The 19,216-nt window shown below is 43.0% G+C and overlaps 2 protein-coding genes across 5 annotated transcripts in view; both read right to left on the bottom strand.

Annotated features, from left to right (window-relative positions):
- The window catches only part of PPP3CB (protein phosphatase 3 catalytic subunit beta), a 53,755-nt gene extending 47,843 nt beyond the window's left edge, over positions 1-5,912 (bottom strand). The window contains exon 1 of one of the 2 annotated variants that reach the window (XM_036265008.1): positions 5,717-5,912. In XM_036265008.1, coding sequence (XP_036120901.1) covers positions 5,717-5,801 — 85 coding nt within the window. In that variant the 5' untranslated portion in view covers positions 5,802-5,912. The remainder of the gene's footprint in view (positions 1-5,716) is intronic. The other variant, XM_036265009.1, reaches the window with a different exon arrangement.
- A 1,665-nt stretch (positions 5,913-7,577) lies between these two features.
- Positions 7,578-19,216, bottom strand: part of USP54 (ubiquitin specific peptidase 54) — an 82,215-nt gene continuing 70,576 nt past the window's right edge. For all 3 annotated transcript variants that reach the window (XM_036265266.1, XM_036265265.1, XM_036265267.1), the window contains 3 exons: positions 14,687-14,805; positions 10,609-10,795; positions 7,578-8,407 (listed from right to left, as the gene is read on the bottom strand). In XM_036265266.1, coding sequence (XP_036121159.1) covers positions 7,848-8,407; positions 10,609-10,795; positions 14,687-14,805 — 866 coding nt within the window. In that variant the 3' untranslated portion in view covers positions 7,578-7,847. The remainder of the gene's footprint in view (positions 8,408-10,608; positions 10,796-14,686; positions 14,806-19,216) is intronic.

Raw genomic sequence — 19,216 nt, forward strand, 5'->3', positions numbered from 1 at the left:
CTGTATTTTATCTTTTTATACTTCTGTTGTTTCCCTACAGTTTTAGCATACAGTAGGCATTTAATAAATACCTTCTATTTGATTGAGGTTTCAAAATAAAATTTACATACCAACTAAAGATGCCCAATTAGCTTCAGCTTAATTCATCTCTGAGTATAAACATTTTTTATGATGAAGTCATATGATTGGCAATGAAACATCTCATTTATTAAATCAAGGTTCTTTTCATTAAACTTCCTTACAATCCTTGCCAATTCATTCAATAGCTCTAGAACCTGAAGCTTTTGCCTCACTACTGAGCAGCTGTATTTCCTCCTTGGCATTTTCCTTCTAAGATGCCTTGTTACCACAGTGTGTTCTCTTTTTCTCTCTCTCTCTCTCTCTCTCTCTCTCTCTCTCTCTCTCTCTCACACACACACACACACACACACACACACACTATTCTCTATTCCTTTGCTTTCTCTAGGACACATGGTACTGAAATTTATTTATTTATTATTTAATTATTATATTTTTATCCTTACCCGAGGACATTTTTGCATTCATCTTCAGATAGAGTGAGAGAGAGAGAAGAGAGAGAAACATTGATATGAGAGAAACACATCAAATGGCTGCCACCCACATGACCCCAACCGGGGCCGGGGACAAACTGCAACCGATGTATACACCCTTAGCGGGAACTGAACCCAGGTCTCTCTGGACCACAGGCCAATGCTCTAACCATTGACCCAAACCGGCCAGGGATGGAAATTTATTTTAGTATGCTTAACAGTTTAATGGTGGTGGGAAAAAAATTAAATATATTTTTTTTCCATCCTCACCTGAGGACATTTTTTTTTTTTTTTTTTGCATTTATCTTCAGATAGAGCGGGAGAGAGAAGAAAGAGAGAGAGAAACATCGGTGTGAGAAAGACACATTAATTGGTTGCCACCCACACAATCCAACCAGGGCCAGGGACAAACTGCAACCAAGATACATGCCCATAGCAGGAACCGAACCCTGGTCTCTCTGGACTGCAGGCCGACGCTCTAACCGCTGAGCCAAACCAGCCAGGGCTAAAAATCATTAAGAGTTATCTTTTTACATAGGTAAGTCCACAAAATACCTTTAGTAAACAAAAATTAAAATTTAAGTTGGTTTAACATACAATGAACTAGAACTAGCAAGAAACACTGAAGTAGCTATGTGACCTCAAGATCTATGTGGTTCATCTAAAAATCTGTTATGAGCCCTGGCCGGTTTGACTCAGTGGTTAGAGCGTCAGCCTACGGACCAGAGAGTCCTGGGTTTGGTCCTGCTAAGGGCACGTAACCTCAGTTGCAGTTTGTCCCCGGCCACAGCTGGGGGTCGTGTGGGTGGCAACCAGTCAATGTGTCTCTCTCACATTGATGTTTCTCTCTCTCTCTTCCCTCCCCTCTCCCTCCCACTCTATCTGAAGATAAATGTAAAAAAATGTCCTTGGGTGAGCATAAAAATCTGTAATGACCCCGGCTAGCTCAGTTGATAGAGCATGAGACTCTTAAAAATCTGTAATGAAAAATAAGCAATTCTAATAAAGCTAAGGACTGGAAAACACTAGCCAAATGACCTAAGCAGGGCAGCTGGCAAAAGAACCCAAATAAATCAAAGACAAAAGAACCCAAATAAATCAAAGACTGCCCATCAGAAATATATCAGCTTTAAAAATTTAAAACACACACACCTCAGCATTTTGGTTTAATCAGAAAATCTGATAATTTAAGAAATGAGGTTAATAGAAAGAATATATATGAATTCAAAAGAGAGTCACATTGTGTGTGCAAAAATGAACATACACAACATGCATGATGCGCTCGAAGTGATAAAGGTGAATTTTTGTATCAAGACTAACAGATTTAGCCTTGGCGGTTGGAGCACAGGCCCCAGACTGAAGAGTCTCTGGTTCAATACTGGTCAAGGGCACATACCTATGCTGCAGGTTGCTGCAGGTTCGATCTTGCGGGAGGCAACCAATTAATGTGTCTCTCTCTCATGGATCTTTCTCTTTCTCTTTCCCTCCCTCCCTCCTACTCTTTCTGAAAACTTAATGGAAAAATATCCTTGGGTAAGGATTAACAAACAAATAAAACAAAACTACACTAAACAAAAAATACTGCCCTGGTCGGTGGCTCAGCGGTTAGAGCATTGGCCTGCAGTCTGGAGAGACCCGGGTTCAGTTCCCGCTAATGCACGTACCTCGGTTGTAGTTTGTCCCTGGCCCTGGTTGGGTTGTGTGGGTGGCAACCACTCTATGTGTCCCTTTCACGTCGATGTTTCTCTCTCCCACTCTATCTGAGCAAAATATCAAAAAATGTCCTTGGGCGAGGATAAAAAAAATACTAACAGATTTGCCATGACCCAACTGGTTTTGCCCAGTGGTTAGAGCATCAACCTGCAGACCCAAGGATCGCGGGTTTGATTCTGGGTCGGGGCATATACCTGGGTTGCAGATTCAATCCCCAGCCCCAGGGCCGTATAGGAGGCAACTGATCGATGTGGACGCATCAATGTTTCTCTCTCTCTCTCTCTCCCTCCCCCCCTCCCTCCCTTCTGCTCTGTCTAAAAAGATCAATGGAAGAATTTCCTTGGGTGAGGATTAACAAAAAATAAAAAAATTAAAACTAACAGATTTAATAATCTCAAGGAACAATCTAGTTGTACAAATCTGGGTACATGTTTAAAGTATCTGGAAAGAAAAGGAAGTATCCGGACAATTCAGGTCAAGCAAATTTTGGAGGGGAGGAGAGCAATATTCATAAATTCAAGATTTTATGCTTTAATTACCCATACCAATTTTGTTGATGTGGCAGTAAGGTACTTATGCAGATACAGTTAGCTATTTTTCCTAGTTTATTTCCAACTTCTTATCTTAGTCAAAAGAACAGAAAAATGCTTAACAGAAAATAGTTAAGAGAGCATACTATTCTCACCTAAAGCACTTGGGCTACATCAACTTTAAAAGAAAAGAATTTGACCAGAGACATCAGCTGGAGTGGGCTCAGAACAAAATCTGCTTTAATCAGGAAACCTAATCATTCATAATTAGTGATACAGAATTACCATTAACAATTTCAGTGAAGAGCTAATTACATTTATACATGAATCACCTACAGTATTTCAATATCTCAAATTTTACATAAAGTGAATTTCAGACACCTGAAAAATCTATATCCTCGCTTTAACACCTAAGTGACTATAAATTCAAGCCTCCTGAACTAGACATGTAAGAGCATAAAACTGAGAAAAGGAAAAGTTTTAGGGCATAAAAGACTACTTGTATTCGACACCAACAATGGTCTCATTAATATTACTATGAAATGCTACAGCTGCAAAACTGTATTGGACTTTTATTTATTTATTATTATTTTTCTTATCCTCACCTGAGAACATTTTTTTTGATATTTTGTTCAGATAGAGTGGGAGGGAGAGAGAGAGAGAAACATCGACATGAAAGGGACACATTGAGTGGTCGCCACCCACACGACCCAACCGGGGCCGGGGACAAACTACAACCGAGGTACGTGCCCTTAGCGGAAACCGAACCCGGGTCTCTCGACCACAGGCCGACGCTCTAACCGCTGAGCAAAACAGACCAGGGCTGTATTGGACTTTTAAAATCTGGATTTTAACAAGTTTTAAACTTGACTGAACTAGCACTGTGGTCATGTTATCTTCTGTCATCAAATGTAACATCATGGTATACAATTACTGAATGAGGAAGGCTAGAAAGAAGCCTGAAGATGAAATCTAAAAGTGGATTTCTGTATGAAAGGTGATTTTCCCAGTAATTTCTGAGCCAGGGATGAGACTCTATGTGCAAACCGTCTGTATAAACTTATGATCCGTATCAGGCATTGCAACTGGCTAACAAATTCCATAAAGAAATGAAAGTTGTTTTGATAAAGAATATACAACTGAGTACATGAGATTTTATATCCATGAGCTCTATTTAACTATAACTTCCTATACTAACAAGCTCCTTTCCTATTTACTTAAACCAAATGACTTTTATTCCATACCAATCAAATATGACTTTTGGATTCACGACTTGCCCCTAAGAAATATGCCTTATGTTTGAAATTTTATTTTTACTGTATTAAAGCAGTACAGGAAAAACACTACCATATACATGACAAGAAACGTAAAGATTCACAAGCATAAGGCATTCACAAGCATTGTTCAGGAATGTGACTGGTTGTACCAAGTAGGGTGAAAAGAGCTCATGGAAATTAACATATAACACAGATATACAGTAAAAAAATGAAGAGGCAGCCCATGTTTCCACCCCCACAAAACTCCAATATTTCATGATAGGGTGAATACCTGAACTACCAATCTCACACACACACACACACACACACACACACACACACACACCTTAAAAAGATTTCTCAGGACCCGAATTCCATTAGGCTCTTTATTCAGCTCAATCCAATGCCTGGCCCAACTAGATATACGACTAACGTTAACAAATTATCTGCATAAGTCTGGATACAAATTAGTGTTATTATTAAAGGAGGTTCAAAATGAAAAATTAAAATAACACAAAGGAAAATGTTTTTCTTGTTTTTAAATATTTTAATGGAAACATATCTGGTCAGATTTCAAAAACTGGGCTTAACGGTGTTTAAACATTGTGCCAGTATATTTGAGGAGCTAAATAAAGAAAATAAATAAAACAAAAGAAGTATCTATCTTTCAAAAATAAACATAATAAACATTATTCTATAATTATTTCAATTTATTAACCAAGCTACATGGTAAAGAAAAACCATTCCAAATTGTTTTTCACCTCCACAGCAGTGTTTGAAGTTGACGGGCTCTCCCAGATGGCATGGAGATCTTAAGTTGCTCTCAATTAGCCCTCAATTTTTCTATTTTAAGTTAATCTGCCGACCTGTTGTCGGTAAATATCTATAAATTCTGCCGCAGCTGAGAAATATTTAACTTTTCCTTCTAGGGGGTGTGTATGGGTGTGTGTTTGAAGGGAAGGGGTAACCCCTTTTAGCCTTTGATCAGTGTTGACGGTTTTCTAAATAAATGCTTCTTCCTACCCACGGGGCCTTTTTTTTTCGGTCTTTTATGCTGCCTTTTCTCCATCTATTCTGCACTTAAATCCGGGGCCCCCCAATCCCGCCCTGTCCAATCCGATTTGGTTTCCCCCGCGCAGGGTGGCACCTGAGGGCCAAGAGCGAACCCCCGGGGCTGACTCTAACTGGGAGCGAAGAGGGAGGATGGCTGTCACTGGGGAGCAGGCGTGGGCCAAAGCCGAGGTGATTTCTGACTGCTCATCGCCCGGCCCCGCATGGCTGCAGGTCTCCGAGCCCCTCTGTCCGCCCCGGCAAGCCTGGCGTGCAGCTGTCGCAGAGCAGGAAGCTAATCGCGGCCTCTGGGCCGCTTGACATGACAGGCCGAGTTTGAAAAGAAAGGGGCTCACTGCGGCCAGCAGCCTCAGCCCTTGGGCTAAGAGACCTGGAGAGCGAAACCCCTGCCCCGGCCAGAAGGCGAGCGAGAGAACGCGGAGCTGCCGCCACCAACTCAGCCCAGCCCAGCAGGGGCCCGCCCAGGGGCCACTCCCCAAGGGAGGCAGCCAGTCACTCGCCCGCCCTTCCGGGCCCGCTCCGGAGGGGACGGTCTCCGCCCGCCCTCACACACAGCTCCTCAGGCCAGGCCCCCAGGGCTTCGTCCACCTCTCACCTTTGACGACGCGGTCAGCCCCGGGAGGGGGCGGCGGGGGCGGGGGCGGGGGCGGTGCAGCCCGGGCCGGCTCCGGGGCGGCCATGCTGGGCCCGGGGCTCAGCTAGGCGTTGGGCCGGGAGGGGTTGGGGGCGGGGGCGGCGGCTACCAGAGCCAAGCGGCGGCGCCGCCGGGTAACATGGCGGACCCTCTTTCCCTACAGAGGGGCTAAGACCGGCATGCACTGCGTGTGCGGGGGCGGGGGCGGGGCAGACTCTAGGGACTTGGTCAAAATTACTCAGGCTAGAGAAACAGGACGAGGCCAAGGGATCAAGTTAAAATTCCGGGCAGGCAAAAACCTAAGGAAGTAGTGAGGGCTGCCTGCAGCTAGTTGCTGCGGTGATTGAGTGCTAAGAAGCACGACACCGTGGAGCTGCCAGTAAGGTAAAAAGATGAAACCTCAGAATCTCCTACTAATAGAAAAACAAGTGTATAACAATTTGGCTACCAGATCTGGGTACTTTGGTTGGTAAGGGACAAAAGAAATGGAGGCATTGCAAGTTCTACAGAGACGTGACCTTTCAAAGTGGAGTTGGAGAGAATCCGGTTTTCGTATTTAGAGCCTGGAATTGTTAAGACTCTGAAGGCACCGAGTAAGAATGCAGGTAGAGATTAGGCTCCAACGGTTAAGAAATAGGTAAGAGGAAAGTAAGGATTGACACCAAAAGGCATTCCAAGAGTCTACAGAATTCACCTGCAAAGAACACACTTCCCTCTTGATTCATTCAGAAATTAGCAGCAATGCCCTGGCCGGTTTTGCCCAGCGGTTAGAGGTCGGCCTGCGGTTCAGAGAGAACCAGGTTTGGTTCCCGCTAAGGGCGCGTACCTCGGTTGCAGTTGTCCCTGGCCATGGTTGGTCGTGCGGGTGGCAGCCACTCGATGTGTCCCTTTCAGGTCAATGTTTCTCTCTCTTCCTCTCTCTCCCTCCCACTCTATCGGAACAAAAAAATGGAAAAATGTCCTCGGGTGAGAATAAAAAAATAAAGAGAGAAATAAAGAAATTAGCAGCAATAACAGGCAAGTCACTCCATTTTAAGGTACATTGACTCCTGCCTTAAATATAGATGGTTCAACTATTCAATCCTTCAGCTCTTTGGGCCCTTTCACTCAGTGAAAGCCATGCACACACGCACACACACACACACACACACAAGTATACACAAATATTCATATATGTTCACACACATATGGTCTCACATATATGTATGTTTGTGCAATGACTAATTCTTTGGGAGCCCTGGGCCATTGGGAATTGGTACTGCTTATCCAAGCCAGCCCACCCCAATACAAAAGACCAAGAGCATATACAAGGGCTTAAAAAGACAATTAAATGACAAGGAATTAAATAGAACTATCTTATAGATTTATTAATGAAAAATACTTTACAAAAACAGTATGTTTGGCCCTAAAATAGTTCAGCTGACTCTGAGGGTTTACAACGGCAACTGAGCAAGTAGCGGTAATGGCTCTGCTGCTGAGACAGGAAGGTATGTTAGTGTGACTGACTCCATCTGTTCAGGGGGCAAATGTTATGTTGGCAGCTCTGCATTCTAGGCCTAAGGTTTGGGGGCACAGGGAAGGCTGACAGTCTATAATACCTAGGTAGGTGGGCTGCCCTGTGGTCAGGAAAATGACCACAGGGCTGTATATATGTCCCTCCATGAATGGGGGATGGGGAAGACAGACAGGTAATACGGATAGGTAGATAAAACAAAGGATAGAAGTTGGTAATATAATAGAGGAACAGAGAATGAGGGCTCGGGTACAAATAGAGGCATAAAGTATCCAGGAATAAAATGGTGATCTAAGGAATGGCTAGTGTTCAGAGTAATATGGATTCATCTTTAAAGTGGCTCAAATAAAGCCCTAATGAGCAGCTGCCTCCTTTTGCTAGGTGAGTGGAAGTTGGAATTTCAAATATTCCTTCTCAAAGAGCTATGTCACATTAGAGGTTTCTGGCACTCCTAGGAGAAGCTGCCAACTCTATAATGAGATGAGACTAGCCCAAACCTGGCAGGGATGTAGGGTACAAACTGCCACGGTACAGTTTAACAGAGAAATGTGTGGCTCCAGGAAAGGAAAGGGGTGACCCTTACCACCTGCTGTGCTGCAGGGCTCTAGCCCTGATCTGCTCTCTTCCAGGGGCATCTGCTAAAACATACAGAAATTCCTGTTCCCCTGTCCTCCTGTGCCCAGATTGTGGGGCATAACTGCTTTGCCTCCAGTCATCATCTGGGGGCATATCTACTCTTCGAGGACCAGGGGATCGAGACCCTGGAACAGGACCCGAATTCCAAGCTGACCTCAGGGGTACATGAAGACTGCTTAATGGTGCGGACACAGGGTAAACAATGGGAGGATGAAAGGGTGAATGGAAAAGATCCCCCCAGGACTGAGCATGAGGAACATGAAGGCCCTGGTGTCTTTCTGGTAGTGTGGCAGAATGGGTTAGCTGAGGTTTGTACCCTGGAGTAGTCAGGAATCTAGCCCCAATATGCTGGTTGGCCTCTGACCATGGTCCCCAAGAGGAATCTGTTCTGGTACGATGGGGGAGACTCCGGTAGTTCAAAGTCGTTCCTGTATACTTGACCCCTTGGGAAGTTTCACCCCTGTCACACATAGCCAGAAACTGCTGGACACTCCTTGAAGTTCCTGGAAAAAGAAAAGAAACCCAAAGATTAAGCATCTTTAGTAAACCATTCTCCTTCCCACTGGACCATTCCTGGCTGTTTCTCCCAACTCTCCACCCCTCCAAGAGCATACACACAAAGGAAAGTAGGAGCCTAGCTTTGTTTTTAGTTTCATTTAAAAAATCTTAATATACATCAAAATCAAGTCTCTTACCTCCAACCTGGGCAAATAAAATAGTCTCCTGGATGCTGCCATACTTCTACCTCATTCCACTATAATCCTTCAACTTACACACACACACACACACTCACTCTAGAATGGCTCCCTAATATTGTAAATGTATACTCATTGTGACAGCTCTACTCACTTTCTTTTTTTTATCCTCACCTGAGGACACTTTTTTGCATTTATCTTAAGATAGAGCAGGAGGAACAGAAGGAGGAAGACAGAGAGAGAAACATCGATGTGAGAGAGAGAAGAGACATCAACTGGTTGCCACCCGCACGACCCCAACCCGGGCAGGGGATGAACTGCAACGGAGATAGGCGCCTTTAGCGGGAACCAAACCCGGGACTCTCTGGTCCAGGGCCGATGATGCTCTAACCGCTAAGCCAAACCGGCCAGGGCTCTACTCACTTTCTTAACATGGTACCTTCACTCCACTCCTCCTACATATACAATGTGAAATGCCTTTTCTATACATTAATTCCCCTTTACTTAAAAGAAACAAAATAACTAACTTCAAAAATCACTTCCGCCCTGGCCGGTTTGGCTCAGCAATTAGTGTTGGCCTGCGGTCTGGAGAGATCCGAGTTCGGTTCCCGCTAAGGGCATGTACCTTGGTTGCAGTTTGTCCCCAGCCCCGGTTGGGTCATGTGGGTGGCAACCACTCAATGTGTCCCTTTCACGTTGATGTTTCTCTCTCTCCCTCTCCCTCCCACTTTATCTGAACAAAATATCGAAAAAAATGTCCTCGGGTGAGGATTTAAAAAAGTCTTTTTTTAAACATACGAATACTTTGAGAGTAAAGAGCTGCCTTCTTTTTCTGTATTCACTATAGTATTTGGTGCAGAACAGGCTGCAATAAATACTGACTCTAATAGGATCAGAGACCCCTAACCTCTGTCAAAGAAAGCTGGCTAACTGGCTGCTCCACAGAGTAATAGAAAGTCCATCTATCCAGAAAGTCTGCTTATCCAAAGCTCCCTAAAACCTGAATGCATATATCAACACTACTACTTTATCTTCTATTCTAGAACCACAAGGACCCCTCGCTCTGGAGCATTTATAGCCACAAGCCAAGGTTTCTCAACCTCAGAACTACTGATATTTTGGGCTGATAATTCTTTGTTTGGGGGATAAAGGCATGCCAGGAAACTGTCCTGTGCATTGCAGGATGTTTAAGAACACCCCTGGCCTCTATCAGGGGTAGGGAACCTTTTTTCTGCCAAGGGTCATTTGGATATTTATAACATCATTTGCAGGCCATACAAAATTATCAACTTAAAAATTAGCCTGCTATATTTGGTCAGGCCAATTTGGTGAGGTATGTGATGTTAGCTGGTATTGATATCGCTGGCCAGAGGTTCCCCACCCCTGATGCTAGTATCATTCACTTCCCCTTTCCCATTGAGAATCACTGCATTAAACTATAGATTCAGCCTATGAAGAGGAAAATAAGTAAATCTCATTATGGAGAAAGCCAGATGGATGCTGCCCGCCCTCCCCAGGATTGTTCTGATCTGTATACATGGCATGGGTATTCCACGTACAGGGCTTCCCAAGTCTCCCATTCACTCCTTTTCCTCTTAGTCCATCCCTCAACTGAGACTTAGGGGATAGAAAAAAAGAAAACTAATAGAGATGATACTTTCTGTTTTGGAGAAATCCTAAAGACTGGGTATTAACTACCCTTGGTCACTTAAAAGCTTATCCTTTCATGAGTGAAACAGTTCATTTTCATAGGTAGTTAGATTCTGGTTTAGACCCTTAGTCTAAGAACCATATTGTCCAAGAAATGATTCAATCACAATTCATCTAGATCAATGCCTGATCTTAAAGCAGCAATTCATATTTCATATCCCTTTACAACCCCACCATGATACACACACACACACACACACACACACACACACCCCTCTATAGGTGTACTAATCTGAACCTTTAGGTCCCTGGAAAGGTACCACATTCTGGCACATAGTATTAAACTTGGGGAGAGTTACCTGGGGGTCTATGGGACTCCCCTGCCATGCTGGGCATCAAAACTTCTGGGGACAGGAGCTGTGGTTGGGGTGGATAGAGTTGGGGACTAAGGAGAAACACAGGAGGATCATGGATGACAGGGAGGGAAGAGGAGCTGGAACAACGGTGCCCGGTTTCCAAAGCCTTTTTCCTCGTGTTTGATGAATCCTTATAATGAGACAACAAAAAAACACAGAGATGAGAATTAACACACAGCAGGATATGGTCGGGTAAACACAGTGAGGCAAGGAAGGGGAAGATGGAGAGAGCTAAGGTGCAAACATGCCTTGTTCTGGAAAGGGACTCAGTTTACTTAGTCATTCTTCCTGTTAGTCCCGCTAGGAAACATCCTGATCACTATAAATTGGAGACACCAAACTGTAGAGCCTGTTCTCCTGTCTTATAGCCCTCACTTTCCCAACTCTCCCATCTAGGTCTTTAGCAAACTCCTTAATGCTAACAGTAGAATTAGAGAGAGAGAGATAGAAATTTAAAAATAGAGAAGAAATGAGAGAGAAATTCACAGTGTGGCTCAGTGGTTGAGCAATGACCCATGCACCAAGAGGTCACTGGTGTGATTCCTGGTCAGGGCACATGCCCAGGTTGTGGGCCAAATCCCCATTGTGGGGCATGCAGGAGGTGGCCAATCAATGTTCTCTCTCATCTATTTCTCTCTCCCTTTCCCTTCCTCTCTTTCTAAAATATCAATAAAGAAAAAAGATTTTTTAAACAAAACAGAAAGCCTGAGAGATTAAGAAAATAAAATTATATACTCTCTCTATTGGGAACCAAAATATATCTCCTTAAGTGTACAATGAAGAACTACTACTAGATTTTCTCTCCTGTCACTGCTACCTTCCACTGTCTCCTTGTTCACCTGTTGTTTGCACCCACTGATACGACCAGCTCTATATTCCATTAGTCATTCACTTTTGTGGCAAAATCTCAGAAATGTCTCCTTTAACACTTGAAACACTAATATGTCCACAATTGAACCAACATTCTTCCAAACTCCTCCTCCAGGTACCACATTTTTCTAAGTCATCCAGACTCAAATGTTTACATTGCCCTTAATTTTGTACTTTTCATTCACAATTCCATTAGTTGCCTTTGCCCAAGTACTGTCATTTCTACCCATAGGTTTTATATTTCAACTTAACTGGACTACGGCAACAACCTCGGATCTGATCTTCCTATTTCCACTCGAGCCAGCTACCTCCTTATTGTGTCCTGCGAGTTCCTAACATATGATAATGACACTCTTTCTCACTTATCTCCTGCCATTTCTGTGCCTTTTCCCTTCTAATCTTCTTAATGTTCCTCAAACACACCAAGCTCATTTCACTTCAGGCCCTTTACACTTACTGCTTCTTTTACCTGGAACGTTCTTCCCATGGCTCACACCTTTATATCACTAAGGTCTCTAATCAAATGTTACTTCCTTGGAGCCAATTTCCCTCACTATTCTATCAAAAATAACCTAAGAATAACCATTTACCTCATTACTCCTTATCCTCTTGTTTTGTTTTATTCTTCTTTATCACACATTGTCTAGGATTAACTTGTTTATTGTCTTTTTCTCCTAGTAGAATACATTTCTTTTCACTCCAGTATCCCCAGCACCTGGAACATTACAGGCACTAAATAAATGTTAAATAAAATAATCTGATGCCAGTAAGTATATCTAGTAAGTATATCTTACTAGATTGCGAGCTATTCTAGGACAGAATTTGTGTTATTTCATCAGTAGCTCATAGTATCTACCACAGCATGGCACATAGTAGGCATTTACCATATAACCTAAGAACCAAGTCCTCTCAGCATGTGACACCACCAACTATTCTTTTTTTATGGACAGAAGAAAATGGCACCACACTTTCCTATTTTCCCTCCTGTCTCTCTGGTCTCTTTTACTAAGTCTCCTTTTAGAATTCTTCAGAAGAACCACCTTCAATCTGATACTCTTCAGGGATATGTCCTGGCTCCTCTCTTTTTCAATACTGTTTTCCTCTTTTCAATGGCTATGCTTCTCAAATCTCAATTCCAAGCACATATGTCTCACATCCAAAGGCCTACCAGATATCTCCACTCAAGCTTAATACAGGATGGGGCAAAAGTAGGCTTACAGTTATGAGTACACTAAACATATGAGCTTATTCTTGTATTATTATTTATTAATTCTTGTATTATTTTCCATATGAACTGTAAACCTACCTTTGTCCCACTCTCTATATCCAAAATTGTATACACCTCTTTCCTCAAATATATTCTTGCTTCTAGTCTCTAAAATACATCACTATCAATCAACCCATAATTCCTGGATATGGTCTTTGATTTTCCTTTCCCCGTATCTAGGCAGGCGGCCACCAAGTCCTATTGATCTTTGCTTTCTAATTGTCTCTCCAGTATGTCTTCTCTCTATCCTCCCAAACTCCTTAATGTGGTTCGTGATATAACCTTGTTTAGCATGGTCCCTGAGCAAGGATGACATGCAAATTTGTGAAGCGTTCTATATAAAAAAATGAATGAATGAATAAATAAAAATACAGAAGTCAGAAGAAAGAAAGCCAGATTTCCTAAGACAGTAACAATTTGCCATTAAATGCACTAAAGGTGTAGAAGAAATGCTGGGCAAAAAGACCACCTTTTCCAAAAAGAATAGCAAACTGTTCAGAGTTGTTCAGGAACTAATGAACAATAAATTGGAAAAACAACTGCCTCTTAGGAAGAGAAACTGGATCTAAAGGATTGGTAGAACAGAGACTTAGTTTTCACTCTATATCCTTTTGCACCTTTTTATTTTTATACCACATATTTAAAAACTGTTTTAAAATTTTTAATGAACTAACCTTGTGCACAAGGTTCAATGCACTGGTGTTTTGCATCCTGACTTCTTTTGTAATGAAAACTCAACTTGCCTTGGGCAAGTGTGTGAAATCCTCAAAAGGCACATTTATAAACCCAGCCACTTAAACTATTTGAGTTTGTTGATCTCTGCTAACTTGGGTGTCCCTGTCCCTTTCACCTACGGATTACTGCATTAATTATATAAGAAAGGCCTAAGGAGGAGGATTTTAAAATAATTTTCCTTTTTTTTTTTTTTGCTACTGCACATGCATCATTTCAACTTGAAAGCACAATGGACCTCACTCAATCATGTACTGGGGCATGTTCTCTCTCTCCCCCATTTTATGAATGAATGAATGAATGAATGAATGAAAAATAATCATGTACTGGGGCAGAGAGGGCAAAACAACATTCCATCTCACCTCTTTGATTACTGCAGTGGGATCTGACCCAAATCAACAGCCATTGCTTCTCAGAAACTCCTCTCAAGGCTACTAGGACTCTTCTCGCCCTGGGGAACCCTATAATATACCTTGCAGAACTGCTACAGGGAAGGGACATTCCTCTGGGCTCCAACTAAATGTGTCAATAAAGTAATGACTATGTGTCCTCATTTTTGCTGAATATACATGGCTTTCCCCCAAATTACAACTTTCAGTTTCTTCTTCCCCTTCACTTGCACAATATTTTACCTAGCAAAAGAAAGAGGGTGCTCTAAATAGATAGACACTGATTCATTCTACTTACAAAACTGGGAAGAGCCTGGGACCTCCTCCCTCTCTAAGACAAGAGCGTCACTGACATTGCATGAATTGCAGCAAAAACTCTCTGCACTGTACTTATCATCTTCCCCATACTCCCTGCTGGGGTCTTGGGGTAAGGTGTAGCCTTCAAATAAATACAAAGACACACACAGGCAAACATATAACACCAAACCTGTGGTTTTCCCACAGACTGTTCTCAGGGATGTGGGAGAGAATAGGGTAAGACTCACTAGTAGAGACCTGAATTAGATACCTTTGAAAAGTAATGCCCAGGTGGCAATACCCTCTCATTCAAAAGAAGCTCAATCATAGACCTTGTTTTCATCTAATAGCCCATTGTTTCCATACCCCTGCCTTACCACCAATCCAACAACTCATATCTCTGCACAGTTTCTTCTTCCCCAATACACCACCTCATGCTCAGCACTTCAGCACCTGAGACTGTTATCTGAGAAGCAGGCACTGTGCTGGCTTCATGGAGATTCTGCTCTACTTCTGCCTTTGGGTTCTTTGACAGACCAAGGCCAGGGGCTGAGTGCAACCTCCTTCCCATGCCATCAGCAGAGCCTGAGGAGGCAAAGATAAAAACAAGTTGAAGCCTAAATTCTGAGCCAGGAAGCACAAAACTCAGGAGTTGTTTCATTAAATAACAAATATACATCCCTGAATCTAATTGAAGGTGTGTTCCTGGAATGTAGAAACAGGAATTTCAGAATATGGACAATTTCACCCAGCTAGTATGTTTCAGTTGTTGAGTGTTGACACATGCATCAAGAAGTTACCAGTTCGATTCCGGTCAGGGCACATGCCCAGGTTGTGGGCCCGATCCCCAGTCGGGGGCATGCAGGAGGCGGCCAATCAATGTTCTCTCTCGATGTTTCTCTCTCTTCCCTTTCCCTTCCTCTCTCTCTAAAACCAATGAAGAAAATTATTAAAAAAACAAACAAACACACACACACACAAAAAAAACACAGTTTCTTATAGGCCACAAGGGTCTCAGAACATAGGCCTTTAAGAACCTTATAGAGAAGGGGCTCTGTGTAGAGATAGCTGAATGTCCCCATCTTGCCTCATTTCATTTTTTTTTTCACAATTAACTTTGCTTCTGTCAGACTTGGGCCCAAGACTTAAATATATACAGAGGAAATTTTCCAACACAGTGATTCTCTAGGGCATCTGTGATGACAAAGAAACTATTATCTACAGTCTAGTTAGAAAATGAAATGATCAAGTAATCATCTATCAAACCTCTTCATTTTACATAACAGGAAAATTAATTCCATGGTCTGACGGGTAGTAAGTAGTTTAACCAGTATTAAAATTCAAGTCTCTTGTCTGGCCAGTGTAGCTCAGTGGCTGAGTGGCAACCCATGTACCAAGAGGTCGCTGGTTCCATTCCTGGTCCAGGCACATTCCCAGGTTGTGGGCCTGATCCCCAGTTGGGGGCATGCAGGAGGCAGTCAACTGATGTTCTCTCTCATCGATGTTTCTATCTCTCCTTCTCTCTTCTGCCTTTCAAACCAATAAAGAAAAAAAAAATTTTTTTTTTTGTTATTAATCATCACCCGAGGACATTTTCCCACTTTTTGTTCAGATAGAGTGGGAGGGAGAGAGAGGAAGAGAGAGAGAGAAAAAAACATTGACGTGAAAGGGACACATCAAGTGGCTGCCTCCCGCACGACCCATCCAGGGCCGGGAACAAACTGCAACGGAGGTACGTGCCCTTAGCAGGACCCAAACCCGGGTCTCTCCAGACCGCAGGCCGCCGCTCCAACCGCTTAGCCAAACTGGCCAGGGCAAGAAAAATAATTTTTAAAAAAATTCAAATCTCTCAGTGTTCACTTCCTATTATTATAAATAGGAGCTCTTCAGCAACATTTTGTTTTTTGTGGATTTTTTTTTTTTCAATCCTCACCCAAGTATATTTTTCCATTTATCTTCAGACAGAATGGGAGAGGGAGGGAGAGAAAGAGAGAGAGAAACATCTATGTGAGAGAGACACACCAATTGATTGCCTCCCGCATGACCCGGACCAGGGCCAGGGACCGAACTGCAACCGAGGTACGTGCCCCTTGATGGGAATCAAACCTGCGACTCTTTGGTCCACTGGCCTACGCCCTAACTGCTGAGCCAAACCAGCCAGGGTTTCAGCAACATTTTGTATATGTACCACTCTTTTATTTCCATTAGCTTCTCTCAATCACTTAAATTCTAAACAATCACTAAATGCTTATCTCTTCCTCAAAATCTTGCTAGACTGTTAAGAGCTGCTCCAAACTGGATACCTGACTCCCAAGAAGCTTGCTCCAATACAACTAATTAAACCTTCCATTCTGAAGATGTACATGCCCTTGACCTGTATTTGATATATCTATGCCTATCACCAATCCATGTCTTTTTAAAAAATAGGTTTTTATTGATTTTTTAGAGAGAGGAACGGAGAGATAGAAATATCGATGTGAGAGAGAAACATCGATTGGCTGCCTCCTGCATACCCCCCACTAGGAATCAAGCCCCAAACCCAAGCTTGTGCCATAACTGGGAATTCAACCAGGACCTCTCAGTACATGGGACGACACTCAATCCACTGAACTATATATACCAGCTGGGCATCAATTCATGTCTTGATCTGGTATTTTGATTCTGATATATATTATCAGGCTAAAGCATGATATTGCTAATATTAAGTTGGAAGACCAGTTATTTTTAATGTTTCCTGGAGCTTAAATGCAGTGGTTCTAAAACCACCTCAGATTCATCTAGGAGCTTTAAAAAAATACAGCTTCCTGTACCTCTCCATAGATGTACTGAATAAGAATCTTTGTGGTTGGAGCATAGGAATATTTATTTTTTTAAAAGGCTTCTTAGAAAAGTGTGAAAGAATATACTCAGACATTGTTTATGAAACATAAGAGGTTATAGTCTTCCTAAAAAGCAACTAGAGCCCAGCTGGTATGGCTCAGTGGACTGAGTGTCGTCCCATGGACTGAGAGGTACCAGTTTGATTCCAGGTCAGGGCACATACCTCGATCCCCAGTTGGGGGTGTGCAGGAGGCAGCCAATCCATGTTTCTCTCTCACATCAATGTTTCTATCTCTTTCTCCCTTCCTCTCTCTAAAAGAATAAATAAAAACATATATTTTTTTGAAAAGGCAATCTAGAAATAAAAGTTAAAATTGAAAATTTAGTCCTGGCCAGTTTGCTAAAGTGGTTAGAGCATTAGCCCACAGACCAATGAGTCACAGGTTTGATTCGGGTCAAGGGCACGTACCTCAGTTGCAGTTCGTCCTTGGCCCTGGTTGGGGTCATGCAGGAGGCAACCAGTCGATGTGCCTCTTTCATATCGATGTTTCTCTCTCTCTCTCCTTCCCACTCTATCTGAACAAAAATGGAAAAATTTCCTCAGGTGAGGATTAAAAAAAAAAAGAAAATACATTTACCCTCTTACTCAACAATTTTACTCCTGGGAATAAGAAGCAAAAATAGCCCTGGCCGGTTTGGCTCAGCGGTTAGAGTGTCAGCCCACAGACCAGAGAGTCCCAGGTTCGGTTCCCGCTGAGGGCCTATACCTCGATTGCAGTTTGTCCCCGGCCCTGGTTGGGGTCGAGTGGGTGGCAGCCACTTGATGTGTCTCTCTTACATCGATGTTTCTCTCTCTTGTCCTCCCTCTCTCCCTCCCGCTCTATCTGAGCATAAAAGCAAAAATGTCCTTGGGTGAGGAAAAAAATAAATAAAATAAAACCTGTAATATTATCCTCCTCAAAAAACACTGTATGTAGATCTACAAAAGATTTTATAAACAGAAAAATACAGAAATATGCACATTATACTATTACCTGGGAACGAGGGGAATAAAAGATAGGGATTAATGTGATAGGAGGAGAAATAAACAGTAAAATTGTCCGTAAGAAAACATCACGGGATATGATCCCCCTTTGTTTTTTTCATTCCTTACCCGAGGATACTTTTCTATTTATCATCAGACAGAGTGGGAAGGAGGGAGGGAGGAAGACACACAGAAACATCAATGTGATAGAGCCACATCGACTGGCTGCCTCCTACATGACTGGACCAGGGATGGGACGAACTGCAACCAAGGTATGTGCCCTTGACCTTTGGAATCAAACTCACGACTCAATGGTCCACAGGCCGATGCTCTAACCACTGAGAACCCAGCCAGGGCTATGATCCCATTTATATAAAATTATTTCTCTGTTTTTTATTTTTATTTTTTTATTTTTTATCCTCACCCGAGGATATTTTTCCATTTTTTATACAGATAGAGTGGGAGGGAGAGAGGAAAGGAGAGAGAGAGAGAAACATCGACGTGAAGGGACACATCGAGTGGCTGCCACCCGTACGACCAACCAGGGCCGGGGACAAACTGCAACCGAGGTACATGCCCTTAGCGGGAACCGAACCCGGGTGTCTCCGGACCGCAGGCCGACGCTCTAACTGCTGAGCCAAACCGGCGAGGGCGGGCTCTCTGTTTTTAAAAGTTACTCCTCATATGACCATGACGGGCAGTCAGATTTAAGAATTACAGCTGCGAAGATTAAAATCCGGTGCTCCTCTAATCGAGTTGAGCATGATTCCCTAGATAAGGAGGAAGCCACTAAAACCTCCTGAAAGGAGTAGACTCTGATTCCTTTAAAGATATTTAAGCAGACTTCCGGTCAAGATGATGGTGTAGGTACATGTGGTATCGCGTCCTCCCACAACCACATCAAAGTTACAACTACAGAACAACCATCATTCAAAACCACCTGAAATCAAGCTGAGTGGAAGTCCTGCAACTACAGAATTAAAGCAGCAGCCACATCCAGACTGGTAGGAGGGGCGGAGGCGTGAGGGCTGGTGGCAAGACGGGCTGGTCCCACACCCACGTGTGGCAGATAAAAATCAGGAGGATACTTCGGCTGGAAAGGTCCTTCCTGAGGACTGAGGGGTCTCCGTCCCACACCAGGTGCCCCGCCCA

Source organism: Molossus molossus, unplaced genomic scaffold, assembly GCF_014108415.1.
Source record: "Molossus molossus isolate mMolMol1 unplaced genomic scaffold, mMolMol1.p scaffold_m16_p_17, whole genome shotgun sequence".
Classification (NCBI taxonomy): Eukaryota; Metazoa; Chordata; class Mammalia; order Chiroptera; family Molossidae; genus Molossus; species Molossus molossus.